General features: G+C 43.0%; 1 protein-coding gene across 1 annotated transcript; it reads right to left on the reverse strand.

The window, feature by feature from the left end:
- Positions 1-4,137: 4,137 nt before the first annotated feature.
- ankha (ANKH inorganic pyrophosphate transport regulator a) lies at positions 4,138-16,910 on the reverse strand. The gene is made up of 12 exons (XM_026179882.2): positions 16,391-16,910; positions 15,157-15,373; positions 14,831-14,949; positions 14,600-14,683; positions 14,345-14,515; positions 14,125-14,259; positions 13,447-13,539; positions 13,267-13,359; positions 7,585-7,714; positions 7,347-7,470; positions 7,056-7,155; positions 4,138-5,012 (listed from the first exon to the last, which is right to left on the reverse strand). The coding sequence occupies exons 1-12, from the start codon at positions 16,484-16,486 to the stop codon at positions 4,884-4,886; spliced, it is 1,491 nt and encodes a 496-aa protein (XP_026035667.1). The 5' UTR covers positions 16,487-16,910; the 3' UTR covers positions 4,138-4,883.
- Between the last annotated feature and the right edge of the window lie 436 nt (positions 16,911-17,346).

Consider the following 17,346-nt stretch of genomic DNA (forward strand, 5'->3'; position numbering starts at 1 on the left):
GCCTTTTATTAGAGATGTTCCTGGCTAGTCATCATTTCTAAAAGGCAAAATAATAACTCAGAAAACCTTTAGAATTGAGCAGACCTTAAATCAGGGATGTCAAACTCATTTTAAGTGGGCCGGACAGATGAAAATCTCCTTTGTGTCAGCGTGAAGAAGTTTAACTACACATTTAATCTCAATATAAGAAGAAGTGCGATTTCAACACTACGTCTCAAAAGAAATGCTGCTGCAGCAGACAAAAGAATTCTGGGATTTCATTACAAGAAATAAATGTTACAAATTACAGAAAAGTTCTGGTAGCTCATTGCCCAGACTGTCCTGCAATTATGAAGCATACTTTTTTTTATTTTTAATTCATATAAAATGCTCTGTTATTTATCAATTTTGCTGTGGACACACTGTAAAAAAGGAGAAACTTCTCTAGTAGATGGTGCAGCTTTTCTGTCATTTAATTGGTTATCCAGTACACAATTACTATGGTGCAGTATGTGTGGCTGTGGAGGCGATCTTAATTAGTAGGAAAAACAGTAAAACACACAGAAAACAGTCCAATATAAGTCCACGATTTCTTACATTGTCTAAAGATATCCAGTCGGCCAGATTGGAGTCTTTGCCAGGCCGATTCCAGCCCCCGGGACTTACGTTTTAAATTTGTCAAGTTAAAAATTTGACATTCTGCAAACACATTCCATGTTAATGAAAAGGTCCTTTTTTCATTCATGCAAGCACACCCCGGTGCAGAATGTGGTTAAACCTGGCTTTAGCTGCTTGTTTAACCAGCTATTTCAGCAGCTGACTAGCAGGGAGGCAACATTTAAATAACTAGTCAACTGGTACTGTTTGACAAATATTATGGTCTGCTGTGTAGTAGGGCCCATTCTATAAGTTTTTGCTTCAGTTGTAGTGAGTTACTGCCTGAATGTTGCACTGATTACGGAGCGTATCCCTCTATGCACTGCACCCATACAGTCTGTATGTGGAGCTTTCTGGATAACCTTGCGAGCATTAGCTGACACGTTGACACATCTGGCCCCAAAAACCAAAGTGCTTAAGGCCATTAAGCAAACATAACGTCACAGTGACTGTGTCCATCTTCGGTATACAGTTTATGTTTTTGGCAGAGAACAGCTAGCTGTCTCCCCCCACTTACAGTCCTTATGCTAAGCTAAGCTGACTGCCTCCTGCTTCACATGTCTAACTCAGCAAATAAGCACACGTCCCAAAAATCTTGACCTATTCCTTTAAAAAAAAACAACAACAAAAAAAACCAACACACAACAAAATGCTGATTCAAGACCACGTACAAGGTTTGGTTTACATGTTCTTGTACACACTGTACTGTATACACAGTTTTCTATTTGGATATGTGTACATATCGGATATCCTGTGATTTTCTCAGATAGACGCAGATTCCTTTGCAGGGTGTCATTTTGGAAGGAAAAAAAGCCCAAATTTTCTCAGAAGTCTTTTTTTTTTTTTTAAATGTAAAATTTTGAGTGAAGCTGCCAACGGCGCCAAAAACTTTAGGTGATGGTATTTACACTGGATGTTGGGCACTTTGAGTGTTAATTTATTGTTTTGTTTTTTAAAACAAGTGTGACCGTCTAAATTCATTAAGTGAAGCAACTGAATTAGTCAATGAAGGGTTGGACGATTTATCAGGTTCAACACCAGATGACGATCAGAAGATTACTCGCATCCTCTGTGTCAGAGGTGTGATTTGTGGCAGTCTGTGTGTGCATGTGTGTTTGACTTTGTGTGTATGTGTGTGTTAAACTCAATGTGTAACATGCTGCCTTTTAACCAAGCTGTTCTGAAGGGAAGAAATGTGCCAATGTTGCTGCTAACACTGGCAACAGACCCAACCACCAGCCGCTGGACTCAGAAAAGGCTCGCTTGGTCCTCCGTGTTGCCTTAGAAATAATGCACAGTAAGAATGAATGTTGGATATTGGTGATAAGAGGCCATTTATGTCTTAATTCCAGAGCAGGTAAAGGTGATTAAAGAAAATGTTATGCCATTTGCAGGAATGTTCTTGCACTGTCAAAAGTTTTGGACAGCATTTAAATAAAAAGATTTTTTTGGGGTGGTGGGGGTAAAGTTCTGGATTGAGGTCTGTAGACAAAATAAAACAGTGTAAAAACGTTCTTAAAGTGGATCTTTCCTCTTTGTCTTATGTATACTATTACAATAGTGGATGCTCATTTAAAATAGGGCCAGTGTGCTCGGCATATGCACAAGTAATCGTTTTCATCCCATTTAAGAGTTTTCTTTTTTCTAATCTTGGCTCTGCATGAGGTCAGTGAGGGAGAGGATATCTCTAATATGGTCATCTCACAAGCTCCACCCACAAGTTTGCAAGGGGCAGCCAATTAGAATAAAGTTGTGTTAAACAGGATGAGGATGAGTTTAAAAGCATCTTAAACTGGGTCTTTATGCAGCTCATCCTCTGTGCGAAACAAGCCATCTCTTTAAGACTTGCATATTTTAATTCTTCACCCTCGGATACCTTCTTCTGGTCACCCTTGTTTCTCTTTCCCGAACTGGTGTCTGACCTGCTTCCAGAACAAAATGACTGGCTACGCATCAGGTCTAGGTATACCCTTGGAAAAACCTGGAAATTACTCCAGATAGATGTGTAGATAGCCACATCTATATACTGAATTGTCAACCCTGACGATCTAGGGTACTGGGGGAGGTTGTCAGATGTCTTTATGGCAGAAAAGAGTAAAAGCCCACTTTCTTCTGATTGGTTGCCCCTCGCCTGACATCTGAACCTGGTGCTTGTGAGCACCGCTTCCTTCGCTTGCCAGCGTTTTTATTTTGTTAATACCAAATTCAGATGTTGAAAAGAACAAAAACATTAGTTTGTAATCACAAAAGTTTTGCAAGATTCAAATTTGTCAACAGAGCCCCCCCAGATTTATGAAAACAGTGTTTGTATTTTAATAGATGTTTTAAACTTATTAAATCTCACCCCTGACACAAATGTCATAATGAATAAAAAAAAACAAACTAAGCTGAAAGAGTCCAAAATCCACTATAAATTCAGTTCCCTTTAGCTTTCAAAGCCAAAAATAAAACAATACAGGCCTAAAAAAATTCTGCCGTAACCAAACTTGTAACCAGTAAATTACATTATCTCAGATCCATTCATGCACGCTCTCTGACTGAGTATAATGCAGATTTAACAATGGTTACCTGCTTATTGGAGAGAACAGTAGGTTTAACTTTCACTCACTGGTTGTGTGAAACTGCTTTCATATTTCTGTTAGCAGGCATTCATGTGGGGGAAAAGGCTGAAACGTCAGCTTAGTTTGAAAAATTTCGTTCTCTGAAAATACCGACGGCAATCTAGTGAAACTTTACTCTGTCACCGTCTGGACTCTGGTCAATGAAAACAGAGCTCTGAAGTTTTATTCTGCTACTGAATAAAAACATTTTCCATCGACAAGTTAAAATTTCAGGTCAATTATCTCAAAATATAGATATTTGAATCAAAATCTTTCCTGGGAATTATTGTTCAAATGTGTTTCTGTGGCAGAAATGAGCTTCCATACAAAACAGTCTGTTTGGCTTTCCTGAAGGAATAAACACAAGATTAAAATTTATTTCACAACCAAAATGGCATTTTTAATTAAAACCCTCCAAACTTGCAGAGTAGTGGGAATATTTTACAAAACCAAATTTTCTGACCACATAACATGGACTTGTTTACACATTTAACAAGTGAAAGGCTGCTGGTTTGATTCCAGCTGAAGACAACCCCAAGGGGATTTGTATCAGGAGGGGCATCTGGTGCAAAACCGTCAATTTAAACTTGCGGAGCGACCCTGCTCCCGAGGAAGCAGCAAAAAGGTTGCTTTTATATGAAAACCCCCTTTATTAAACTTTAGCAACACACAAGAGAAGGAAAAAATAATTTTTGAAGTTATTAAACCTTCATTGATTACTTGTACATAGCCCAAGCTTCAAATAAGTACAGTGTATCGATACTGTGAGCACCCACCACTGTACATGACAGAAATGTATAACAGATCCACTTCAGGGGGAGAAAAATAAACATGATTTTGCAGTGGTATCTGTTAGACTCAAAGAAACAAGAAGGTAAAGCCAGTTCCAGGTAAGCATGAAGATTATTAATAAAGCAATTTATTTGCCAAATAAGAATGCCTTTACAGTATATACAGTACATATGACAGCCTGAATACCACCAGGAAAATGCTGGGCAAAACAAAAGTTGACTCCCAGACTGCATGGAAAGAGAACAATCATGACTATTTTTTTGGCATTTTGGTTCGTTTTGAAACACGCAGTGATATATAACGAGGGATTCCTGACCCCCCTGGGCAATTAAATATACACGATGCATTACCTATATAAAACAACAAGAATCTGTACACCGTTGTATGGAAAATACAATTGCACAACCCAACAAGTCCCACAGTATGTCTATATCTGAATCCAAGCAAGGCCTTGCTGCTTAATCGTCGATTAAAGAACATAAAGAACTCTTTTGGCAACTCCACCACCACTCGACAGACGCTTCCATTCTCGCCGCTGAGGAGGAAGAGCTCTCCCGTGTCGATTTCCCTTGTTTACCAACACATGAAAATGATTATTACGCCCCGCAGATTATGAGCACTGAAGATCGGAAGACGCTAACGGTATTTACATTGATGGATGAACACGTGGAGGTGCATGGCTTTCTTTACAGTGTGCGCATTAATGGTGAGGTGGTCGAGGTGAAGAAGAAGACCTCAGTTCTGTCGAGGGGACCTCTGAAACCAAAACCATACTCGGGAGGTCCCCTCTCTCTTCCAGCACCGTATGTCCCACATTGAGCTCGGCTTTACCTTCCTCCTCCGCTCCCTCGGATCTCACTCCTGTTCCTCCTCGTCCTCCTCCTGGAGCTCCTCGATGGCATCCATCTGATTCCTGGAGCACACCTCGCTCATGGGGGCAGAGTTCTCGCCCTCCACCACCAGCTCGTTGGACATCTCGTTTTTCTGTGGACAAAGCAGACGGGGGAAATGGAAACAAAATCGTTGCTGTGCTGAATCAAATGAGTAAAAATGAAGCCACTGTGAGTCCAGAGGTTACAAAATCCATCCAGCAGCACCTCTAAAGTCACTAATTAACACCTTACATCTCTGTTTAATCTGGATAAAAACCGTGTAAAAAAGCAGTTTGCAGGTTTGTGCCTGATTATTTCTTGGCTGAGCACAATGATTTCACCATGAAGCTGCCTGGCTCAAACACCAGGAGGGCACAGCGTTTTAGCCAAGAAACACCACGGCCTTCTGGCTATGATCTCAGCCTGTTATGTTATCCAATTAGGTGTTTTTGTGCGGATTAATGAGCTGTAAGGTGTTAATCAGAGAGCTTTAGCCTTACTTGTAGGCAGATTTAGTTTCCTTTAAACAGGGAAAGACCAACTTTCCTTTATGTCTTCATGCAAAGCCAGGCTGACTACTGATTCATATTGAGTAGAAAAATACGATGCACCATTCATGAAACACAAACATAAATATTCCTTTAAAATAAAAAGCAAAGCTGGAGATTGTTTATTTGCCTAAAATGGAAGAAACGCCATGTTTTCAGATACTTTTTTTTTTTAAATACAACATGAACACTGTGCAGCTTGCTGCTTCAACAGGATGCCGGGAGTAACAAGGTTGTTCATCTGAAACCGGCTGTCCTTACAAATTAACATTTTCCTAAAATAAACAAAGAGAATGTTATATTTCTGACAATCAGAGAGGTGTGGTCACAGAATAGCAAGTACAAGTTTATTAAAGCTGTACCGTTTTCAATTTTACTTTTTTTTTTTTTTAAAGGCAAACAGAACATTAAAGGTGACACTTTATGATGATGTCAACTTGATATATATATTTTTTAATTCTAGAATTCTGCTAGAGGAGCTTTGCATAACTTACAGCTCAAAATAATCCTTCATAATAATCATGCTGTTAGTTCGACTTGTCTGTCGTTTTAGCTCCTCCTCCTTTGTGCAAGCTTTCTACTGGTTGGCTGCTCCTTGTAAACAGAAACATTAAACAGTGGCCGGGAGTTCTGTACCTGAGGTGACTGTATTAGACTCGGTCACAAAGGCCTACAAACCGTGACCCTCGGTGACCTTCGTTGCTATGGAAAAAAAATTCCCTGACAGGTCACAAATCACAAAGAGTGCTTCTGCACTAAAAACCTCCTTGGACTGCTTTGGTAGTGAAACCATTCACCTTCAAATTAAAAGCTGAGCTTGACCTGAAACCAGTAAACTTTTATTTTGAAAGCAAACTTTGTTTCCAATTTGTATTGGACTTCACAGTTTCAATTTAATTTGTTGCTTTAAAGTAAAAAAAAAAAAATTTATATTTTGAGGAAATGCAATTTTCAAAATTAGAGATAAAATCCAAACAATCCGATGATCTCTTATGACCAATCACTCATCATCCTGTTAATACTCCGGTTTAACAGGAGGGCAGTGCGTTTGCAGACGTGTTGCTATCTTCCCAACAAACCACGGGCCACTCTGGTGTTTTAGTGACCAAAGCAATGACAAGGAGGATATATATTTTTTTGTGTAGCGCCGTCTTTGCCAGAAGCCACTTGCCAACTGGTCTGGGAATTCAACCTGTGGTTGCTAACTAATCTCTAGGAGTGCAAGACTGAAGCCTGAGGGATGGCCACTGTCACTGACCTCACAGAGATCAGTCTGAAGCCTGAGCTTGTGGTTCACCAACATGTTATTTCAAACTTTGGCCAAGTTTCACGTGAGCATCCACCAGTAATCCAACAGTAATGAGAGAAAGCTAGGAGAAGCATAGCAGGTACACTTTATGCCCATGCACAGGGATAAATAAAAATGCCCAAGCCTTCTCCTCGCATGTGTGCTTTGATGGAAGGATAATGACTAAACAGGAAAATTATAATTAGTGAGGCACACGCCGTCTGTTCACAGACCCATAAAGAGCGAAAAGAAAAAAAAAGAAAACGCAAAAAGAGGTGTGTACTCATGTTTAGAATGACCTCAGTCCAGGTGTTCTCACCTGTTGTCGATAAACATAGCAGGCTGCTATAGCAACCATTGTGGACTCCCCTATGAAACCAGCGAGGAGGGATCCGACCCCGAGTGTGGCCCCGTGAACCCTGAAACACACACAAAAAAGGAGCAGATCAAGTTTTGAACACCATGAACTAAACATGGACCGGTGCGGACGTGAATTTGCCCGTCAGGAGTAAAAAGTGAGAAACCGCAACTACGTATTGCATAACTGTAATCCTGACTCACAGCGCTGACCTCTGTGAACCTCTCAGTGCTCTCTGAAGTGGCAGCTTACCCCATATAAGGCAGCACAACTAGACTGGTGATGAGGACAATGATGCGCAGAACCGAGCTGGGGGCCAGCACAAAGGTCTTTTTCAGGGTCATGAGCCATCCAGTCAAATGAGCCCGAACAGTCACTGCAAACACACAGAAAACAGAAACACTGCCTCACTTGTCCGAACGAAACACCAGTACAAACCACAGCTGGAAGCAAAAGTGAAGCTGAAAGAGAAAAAAAAGGTACGTCTTACCTGGCAGGGGAAAAAAGGAGAAAATCCTGAGTGGAACCACGCACAGCTTAGCGAAACTATCCTCCACTCCAATTACATCAACCAGGATCTTCTCTGACACATGAGGACTCCAAAACACCACAAAGCAAAGCTGTGCAGGAAACGAACAAAGACTAAATTAATTTATCCCCCGCTATGCCTCATTAGATTTCATTAGTTCATTATCTCGAGGGGCTTCGGACCGGACGCAGGCCCCTTTGAAGCTCCTACAAAACAAGCGAGCGAGCGAACGCATGATGGACGGCGTTATTGTTCCTAGAAGGCGTTTCCGAAGCACGTGCAACATTACTGTAGCCATCTCAAAGCAATTACCCTGCGAGCGGAGCATTAATAGTGTTAAACAGGACAGCAAACTGATCTGAACATGAATAATACATCGCTTTGTTTCGAATTGTAAAAACAGTTTCTCTGCACGCCGCACTTGGACTTAGATCAGAGGGGCTCTTCTATAAAGAGAGATTAATGAGTGAGGGAGGTATGTTGAGCCTAAAGCTAGAGTATTCAGTGTCACAACACAAGCGCTCTCTTTAATGTGGCAGGTCATCACAGCTAATGCTGAACACATACCGTGGTCTGGGAACAGGTCGTGTGCGTTCAGTGATTCTTTCAGCTTAAAGCATGCCTTAAAGGTCATGCAGATTGCAACGTGCAACCGGTTGAGCTGAATCCAAGTCACGCCAGAAGGATGCTGCACAGTGCAGAAAAATGCACTGCACAGTCAAATGAATTCACATGCAGAAAATAAAGATTTTTTATGCTCAGTTCCTCCCCTTTTATGTGAGCGTGCTCAGAGCCCGAAACAGGAAGACTGGGTTAACAGAGAAAGCTGATAACAGGTTATCACGCCCGTAGTTATCGCTGACTGGGTTTTTTTATGTTTTGTCTAAAAAGTCTGACCTTGTCAAATTTGCTTCATAGCTCATCCCTCTGGAGTTCCCGGAGATGCATTCATGTTTTGACTAACCAACAGCCACTCTCCATTTGTTACCAACTACAAGTACTTGCCGTCCTCCAGCTGTTTTTCAGGATTCCTGAAATGTCTCAACTTGGAACAAAACACTGATGATCTGATCATCTGACAACCAGCATGTAAATAAAATGCACTCGATCACCTGGTGTCATATTTAATCATCCTCACTTGCTGAGTCTACTCTCAGCCTTATGTAAAGCACCCAGACCTTCCAGGAGTCCTCGCTCACCTCTACTTGCTTTCCTGCTGCTTTGTGTAACTACTTCCTGTCACATGCTGTCACCCTAGCCCTCTCTGAAACCTGAATAAGCAGAGAACAGACTATTAATTCTGCTGGGCATTCCAGCTTCCTCGTACACAAATTTGGCCTTGCTGGGTGAGGCGGTGATCCACACTTTGAAACAGTTGACAAATGGAAAGCAGAATGATATAATCACACACAATAAATATCTCCAGTAGGGCTCAATCCCCACAGAGTTCACCAACAGGTGAAAACTGTAATCTAATTCAGGGTCATGAGAAGTCCTGATATGAGGTGCCCTCTGAACAGGCTGCCAGATTGTCACAGACCTAACACACCATCTTATCACTCTAAACTAGTCTCAACAGATAAATGTAAAATGCAACACCAGCTGAAAAAACCCCCCCACCTGTTACTGCTCTAGTTTTCATCGCACTGTAAACCTGCCTCTAGCTCAGCACCCATCGACCCAGATTCTCTCGTTCAGGTCTCTCTTATGCCATCTAATCTGAAAATGAATGATGACTAATCCCACCGTCACAGAGATGCAGCGAACTCTGGGTTTAAACTCCAGTCCTGTGTGGTGCACTCTGTGGTGGAACCAGAAGTTTACATATTACATTATTAATACTACATAGCCAGGATGTTAAACATGCAGTGCAGCGGATGGCTGTGAAAACTGAAGAAGGAGGGAGGATGACTCTTTTTTTCCCCTTCTAACTTAGTGAATAAAAAAAAGGTACTCATTGTTACTTCTTCTTACCAAAACTAGTGTTTACTCTTTTTAGGCACTGAAAATTACACCTCCAGATTCAGAAGAATTACACAGTAAATGTTGTGTAATTATACCCCAAGTTGCCGACTGGATTATAAAGTCCTAACTTTTTACACGCGAAAGGCGCTCAGTCTGGAGGCTTTTAAATTAAAGTTATAAGGCAACAATTTTATAATTTAGTTCAGTTCTGTGGTTGATGATAATTGCTCTCAATCGGCAGCATTTGACTCAGCTCATTTATGGCAAGGAACGAGTAAAAAGTCACTTTTCTGTTCACTGGCATGTTGAATGGAGCCTTTCAGAGTCAGTCATGATATTTGTCCCTACACACCTTCACAAAAATTAAAAACTGTCAAAAGTGCAAGATTGAATTGATTTTCTTGCCCAGTAAAAACACTTCAAATAGTAAAAAAACAACAACACCTGATGTTCCAGCAGTTGTGATCGCTCAAACCTGCCACTAGCTCAGCACCCACCTACACAGATTCTCCCACTCAGGTCTTTCTCATGCAGGCTAATCTGAAAATGAATGACGACTAATCCCACCATCACTGCAACCAGACCACTTTATTTAAATCACTGTTTATCTATGCATCACTTTAAGCCTGTGGCTCACCATCATGGTGCTTTTCTTTGATTAATGGTCGTTTGGGTTGGAGACATAGTAAGACACAATGCTCTGCAGTAGGGCTGCCACGATTAGTCGACTAGTCACGATTATGTCGACTATTAAAATCGTCGACGACTAATTTAATAGTCGACGCATCGTTTGAAGCTTTGTAAGATCACAAAGGACGCAGGAATAATAGCAGGATTTAAGAGTGTAATAACGGACTGAAACAGAAGATGGCAGCACTGCATGTCCAAAGATGCCAGCTGCCGTTAAACCCCGAAGAAGAAGAAGCTGTGTCCCAGAATTCATAGCGCAGCTGTCAACAATGGCGGCAGCTAGTTAGTTTTAACTTTACTCTTATTATTCTTTCTGGGTCACAAAATAAACGTTTAACATATTTTCAGGCGAGAATGTAGCTGTGTAAACCTCAAATATCTGCTCAGTTTATCAAGACACCACATATTTTCAAAAGCGCTCCGACGTTTTCGGAGACGTCTGTTACCCACTAGCTCGTTAGCTAGGCGGGGTCAAGGCTAACTAGCGCCGTGAGAACACCGGACTCCCGGCAAATCGTTTTCAAACCCACCGCCGTCTTTCGCTAGTCAGGTTAAACATATATATAAGTCACTTAGATAACTTAAATGTTATTGTTTGGCTTTTTTCAGTATTTTATTTGTTCCTGAGTAAATCGGTTTGGCTGAGATTAAAGGTATAGTTTTTGCACAGCTAAAACTGTCAAGCAGACAGCTGATTATCAGAAGTGTGAGACGCTGGAGAATATACTCCGGTGTCCTGTTATATTTTAGAAAGCAAGGAGTTTATTAAACTTCACCGAAACAATCTGCAAATTTCATTAAAAATTAATAAACTACCATCTTGTCTATATTTTTAGTTAGCACAAACACTTCAAGCTGTAAGCTAATGATAGTTATACAAGACCAGATGATGCTGGTGCAATAAGCTGTACGTCCAATGGATGATGATCTGATTAGTCGACTAATCGCAAAAATAATCGGTGACTAGTCGACTATCAAAATAATCGTTTGTGGCAGCCCTACTCTGCAGTATTTTCAACATCGCAGGAAGTTTCAGATTTCTGATCCTCTGAACCAAAGTTTGGGTGAGGATTACTTCTTTTGATGATTTCACCTGGCGTCGCCTCACCAGTTATCATTACTTTAGCTAAAAAATTTTGAGGCGAGCAATTTATCTGGCCCGAGCGAAGCCGCCAATCTCCCCTGACTCAACCGTGGTTACTCTAAACAAGGTGAGACACCCCAGCAAGGTCTGTTTGCATAAGATTTAATTATCCGTTACGTAAGGTTAGTCACTCCCCTCCTCAGATACGCCTCGTCTACCTCCTCCAGTTGTTTTCACTCTGCTGCATTTCCTGCATGCGTAATTAATACAAGTCAGAGCATGAGGGCTTGTTTTCGACACAGCACCTATCTGCCTGTGGTGCTTTGCCGAACACACACCCTCACATAGAGGTTTACAGCTCTGGGATTCCACATCTGGTGTGGCATTCTTCTCCTCCTCTTTCTCCTCCTTAAAAAAGACCCAACCTTTGCCACAAACTTCCTGTTTTTCTTATTCAAGCTGTTAGGACAGCTAACTGAAGAAAAAGCTCATTCTCACTCGTCGCATTAATACCAAACAGAAGGCGAATATGATCAGGAAGAGCGTTTTTGCCGATTTAAAGGCATAACTGTCCAAACATTTAGCAGAGAAACAAAAACAGTGCGCAGCAGCGTGCATAATGACGCAGGAGCACTCATTATTTAGCAGAAAAGCATACCTGCAAGGGGCTTTTGAAATGTGTTAAATGACATGTTTTATGTGAATGCCCATTTTGTGATGCTCTTAAAACTTGGGTGGGACTGGGACAAAAAAATAAATAAATATAGGCCCTTAGCCTGCTCACAAATTCCACCCTAATGTGTCTCCCTGCAACCTGAAACCAAGACGGCACAGCGAAGGAAGAGTACATATGAGTCATTAAAAAGTCGATCACTTAGAACCTTAGTACAGAGCAAACAGGGTTAGAGACATGCAAAAGCCATGTTGAACATGTTTGTGCAGAACACTGAACCAGTTTTGTTGGTCATGTTGGTCTGACTGACAGCATCTTTAACCTGTGATGAGGCAAGATTAAAAGTAGGCAAACAAGGCAGGCGGCTGCCAAAAAAACAAAAACGCAAAGGTTAGTGATGTTTGCACTCTCACATTCAAGATTAGTCTTTGAAAGACAAACATCAGGAAATGCTGCCAAACAGATTTGCATGTTTTCCATGTGTGAAACAGGAATACCTGGCTTGGGCTAGGAGCTTTTTTTGTCAGATGTCAGATCAGCAAACAGCACCTCACACACTGGAACTCAATACAAGCTATCAGTTAGAAATGTGAGGCAACACGTTTAAGTAATAGTGGGGCTAAATTACAGCAACCTGACACAAAAGTTGTGTCAGGTCTTTACTAGACTTTTTTCCCCACATTAGACGACACTTCCTTTGTCCTTCATGTGTCCAATTTTCTCAAATTTTGGCACAACACACCAACACATGCAGAGCTTTCAGCTTATAGCTCTTTGTAAACCTTCCTGTTGGTGGAAAAAAAAATTCTGTCTTACTGTGTCATCTTTGCCATTTTTCATATATTTAAGTTAAAGCACCGGAATAAATGATGTTTCGTGAAAAGCTGCTAGTAACAAAATCTAGCATTGGTTGTTTGCCAAGCGGTCTGTTATGTCTAGACACAACAAGTTTGTGGAGTTTGGTGCCTTTTCCTGCTTGACTGATTTATAGCTAAGTGTCAAGTGGCTTAACATTCCTGTGAAAATGGTCAGGTACAAGGACTGGACTGAAAATGATTTTTTTTAAAAAATAAAAAAATTGCAGCCAATGTCCAAAAAAAAAAAAACAAACAAAAAACCTTCTGGCAAAATTACAAGTCTGGCTCCTTGGAAGCAAATTACGATGAAGTGAGGGGTGGCTCAAGACTCTGCACTGTGCCCCCCGCATAAAAAAAAGAAAGAAAGATCTTACCGTGAGTGACAGCGCCAGACAGCAGAATGTAAACTTCTTAATATGCGACTTGGTGACAAGGCTGCCAGCGTTCAGCTTGTTGCTGGGATTATTCTACAAGTGAGAGAAGCTCATTAGTGTTCTAGACAAAAAGCAGACTTATTTCTACTGTAAACACTAGCAGGGACAGTCTGAGAATACCTTGTCAAAGGCTGGGTATACTGCTCTCAGTTCAGTCAGCCAACCGTAGGGCATGTGGCCTACCGGGTATGTGGCTGTGAGCACAGCAACGGCCTGGAATGACAAAGACACGACAGCTAGAAGTCATCAGCACATCGGCGCTAGTGCTGAAAATACCACCCGCGCCACACAAGCGGCTAAATTAATGATAGAGGCCTAACAATAGCCGACGCGAGAGGAGCACATGCGTCTCTCACTTTCCCAGCAGCGTTCGGGTTTTGAAAAAGTTTGCGACCGGCCTTGAGCTTGTTATTGTGTCCCGAACAACAATGGGCAGCGAACAGTACAGCCATGGAGGAATGTTTTCACTCAGTGTTATGAAGCCCTCAGTTTCACATGTACATGGTGAATCACCCAAACCACTGGCAGCCAGTGTTGTCAATGATTTCCAGTTCATTCTGGTAAACAGCTTTGTATTGTCTCTAGTAGTTGGGGATCTCTGTAAGCCAGAAAGCTCCAGAGGGAGTTTGTTAGCTTTACATCTGCAGTAACTTGAGGGGGGGGGGGGATTAGACTGCGAAAGTCTCTCTTTACGATCCTGTGAAAGCATCGCAACAATTAGCATAGAATAGCATATGAAGCAGTTTGCAGCAAGTTCGTAATTAAAAGAAATACAATAAACACGAGTGATACGCTCACCTCTGTGGCATCACTGGTGCCCTTGAGGTCACGAGACACAAAGAGGTTGACGATGGGTCGACTGATGCGCTGAGTGGCCAGGATGAGGGCGAGAGGCCACCAGAAACTCAGCATCTTTTTGATGGTGGCGTCGCCCTGCAGGGACAGAGAGAGGAGACGTGCTTGAGACTAGTTTTATTATTACGAAACATGCAAAAAAAAAAAAAAAGTCAGCACATACCCCCACGTCAAGCCCGCTGGAGTCCGGGATGTTGTCGTGGATGTTGCAGTAGTAACCCAGCCCGACGATGCTGAAACGAACCAAAGCACCCATATACAGCGAAAGTATCGGGATGAGTAAGGGCTCCACACATTCCAGGTTACTGTGCAGGAGAATGGCCACGAAGACGATCTGCGGGAGAGGAGAGCGATCACGTAACACGCTCACGGGTGAATTAAAGTTTGATTGAAAGCGAACGCGGGTGTGTCTCGTCACCTGAGCCACCACGTCAGAGATGGATGCAGAGCCGACGATAACGCTGTACTTGTGCTTCAGAAGGATCCCTGCGTGAATCCATGCCTTCAAACAATAAAGAGAGGTCAGCTCGAGACGCAAAGCGGCATTTTGCCCATTTTTCTGATCGCAGCCGGGCCGTATATTGGTGTGTTGTAGAAAACAAAACAGAGTTGATTAAAACCCGCCTGGTACGTTTAAACCAATGCTTACCATTGCATCCAACAAAGGGAACGCAGCCAGGTACAAGAAGGCCTTCCTTGTCTTGTGCCCCACAGATTCATCCACATGGTGGAGCTTATTAATAATGTAGTATCCTAAATCTGTGTATGCTGCAGGAGAAAAGGGGAAGGGGGCCACAGGTGGGTGAGAAGAGGTTAATGAGAAGATTTCTTCCCACGCTCGATTGTTTTGTGAAAGCTGCAGTAATGAACTCTTTAGGTCTGGCGCGTACAGACACACAAACACCAAAACGTTGCATTTTTAGGATGCGGTTTAAACACTGTCATCAGGCGTTCACAAACAACCCTTAAACACACCTATCAAGATATGCAGGATGAATGCGATGGCCCCGGCCGCCACCATGCAGAACACAGCCTTCCTCCGGTCCCGCTTGCTGTTGACAAACACCAAGCCCACATTCTTAAAGTCGCTCATTGGGCCGGTGAAGAACTTCATCAGGGAGTAGGCCAGACCGTAGCTGGCCAGCATTTCCACTGCATCCTCTTTGACTGTGGCTATGCCCCTGTTGAGGGCCTGGAAAAGATATGGCATGGAGGGAGGGAGGGGAGAGGAGAGGAAGAGGTGAGACAGCACGTGAGGCATGACCAGCCCGCATGAGCGTGACTTGGTCTAACTTTATCTCTAGCCAGACAGCACCACAGCCCTTAACAGTCCTTCAATAAAAAAAATTTTTTTTTTAAAAAGTAAAACACACAGAGGAATATGTGCCTGTCCTTTACAAGCGATCACACACAGTCACCCTGAGAAAACACAACTACAGCTGCTTTCTCTTTTTGCAGGACTCTGTGCTATTTACAGAGCCATTACATAAGCTTAATCCTGACATCTCCAAGCCTCTATGTGCGTGTGTGTGTGTTTTTAATTCTCACACTTGCACAGGCTCTCTGGGGTAAAAAGCAGCCATGAGATCACTCATTTGGCTAAGAAAGGACAGGAAATGTCCAGACAGGAAATATGACAATTAAAGGAAAATGTTGGGTGCGTTTTAATCCGTTCTCTATCATCTGCAAGTGGATCAGATTGACTGATAAATGACAGGAAAGAGGCGTGCTGTTAATAACACTGACAGCTCAGTGCGTTTCACGGCAGCAATGGCGACATTGTTTGTTTTTTTCCAGAATAAAAAAAGGAAGAAGAAAAAAAACATCAGGCCCTTCGTGTGGGTGAGAGATCCGCCTCTTTTGCTAAATAATGTACATAAACCTAATGGATGTCTCGACAGTCACATACACGACACCCCTCACGGCTAAGCTAGCCGCAGTTGAAGCCCCAAACCAGGGGGACTAAACGAGACTCGAAATGACTGGTGTCAGCTCGGGGAAGCGGTCGGTGTTTTCTGGGGCCATTTAAAAAAAAACGCTAAATAAATAAAAGATGCTAGTTGACACACCGAAGCACTCTCCCCGTCACAGCGGCGGAGTAATAAAACGGCCGTTAGCCGCCGCTAGCGAAGCCAAAGCTGCGGTGCCGTGAGTCTTCCTACCCCCCTCCCCTCCCGTAACCTGAAAACAAGCCAGCCGGAGCCGTTACCTGTTCTCCGAGGTCGATGGCAACATTGGTGATAGCCAAAGGCACCAAAAAGCGGATGAGAGGCCAGTAAGGGCTGAGAGATGGAAACTCCACCATAGTACAAGCCGGGATGACAGAGCGAGGGGCATCTGCCTCGGTCTTGATTGATGAGGAGGAAAAAGCAGAAGATTAGCGGCGAGGAGAGGCAGTCGGAGCACCTGTGTTTCTGCCGTCGGAGGGGGGGTTAAGTGGGGCAGCGGCGGCGGGAGGAGCCGGGGCGCTCCGGTAGCGGCTGCGCTTCACGAGGTTGTGGTACTGCTAAGAGGATCCGAAGGTCAATGGAAATCTCACACCGGCGCATCTTCCTTGCAAATCGTCATCATCAAGGGGGTGGAGAGGAGAGGGGAGACGCGAGGTGACATCAAACAAAAAAAGGAGGGGACTGGGACGAACCGAGGTGGAGATTCGGATTTTTTTTTTATTTTTTTTTTAAAGAAGGACACGCGATAATCCGGAGCAGCTCGGCTGGATTATCAATTTCCGACAGCGTCGTGTTTGATTTCACTGCGCCTGTGCTGGGGCAGTCCGGCTGCTTTTCGACCCTCCCAGAGGCTGGAACCCACTGCTGCCCGCACGTGGGCCTGGCATCCCGGCCGTGACGTTACCGCCAAGTATAAATCTGGCTTTTTATGACAGCGGAGCACGCGACACACAGGAGAGCTAGCAGCAGGGGGTGGTTCGGTAGAGATGAATAATCAGTTCACAACCGTAAAAGAAAGTAAATCTAACTGGACTCTGGAGGGCAATCACATAGTAAAGCAATCATATACACCTACGCATGTCAGGTGTATCTCCACGAGGAGAGTTTGGTCTCATAAATCCTTCTATGTTGCACATTAAACCTGCTTTGAAGACACTTAGGTTTACGCAGCATAAACGGGTAAACGTACAAAGACATACACTGCCACCTGCTGGAC

Source organism: Astatotilapia calliptera, chromosome 9, assembly GCF_964374335.1.
Source record: "Astatotilapia calliptera chromosome 9, fAstCal68.1, whole genome shotgun sequence".
Taxonomy (NCBI): Eukaryota; Metazoa; Chordata; class Actinopteri; order Cichliformes; family Cichlidae; genus Astatotilapia; species Astatotilapia calliptera.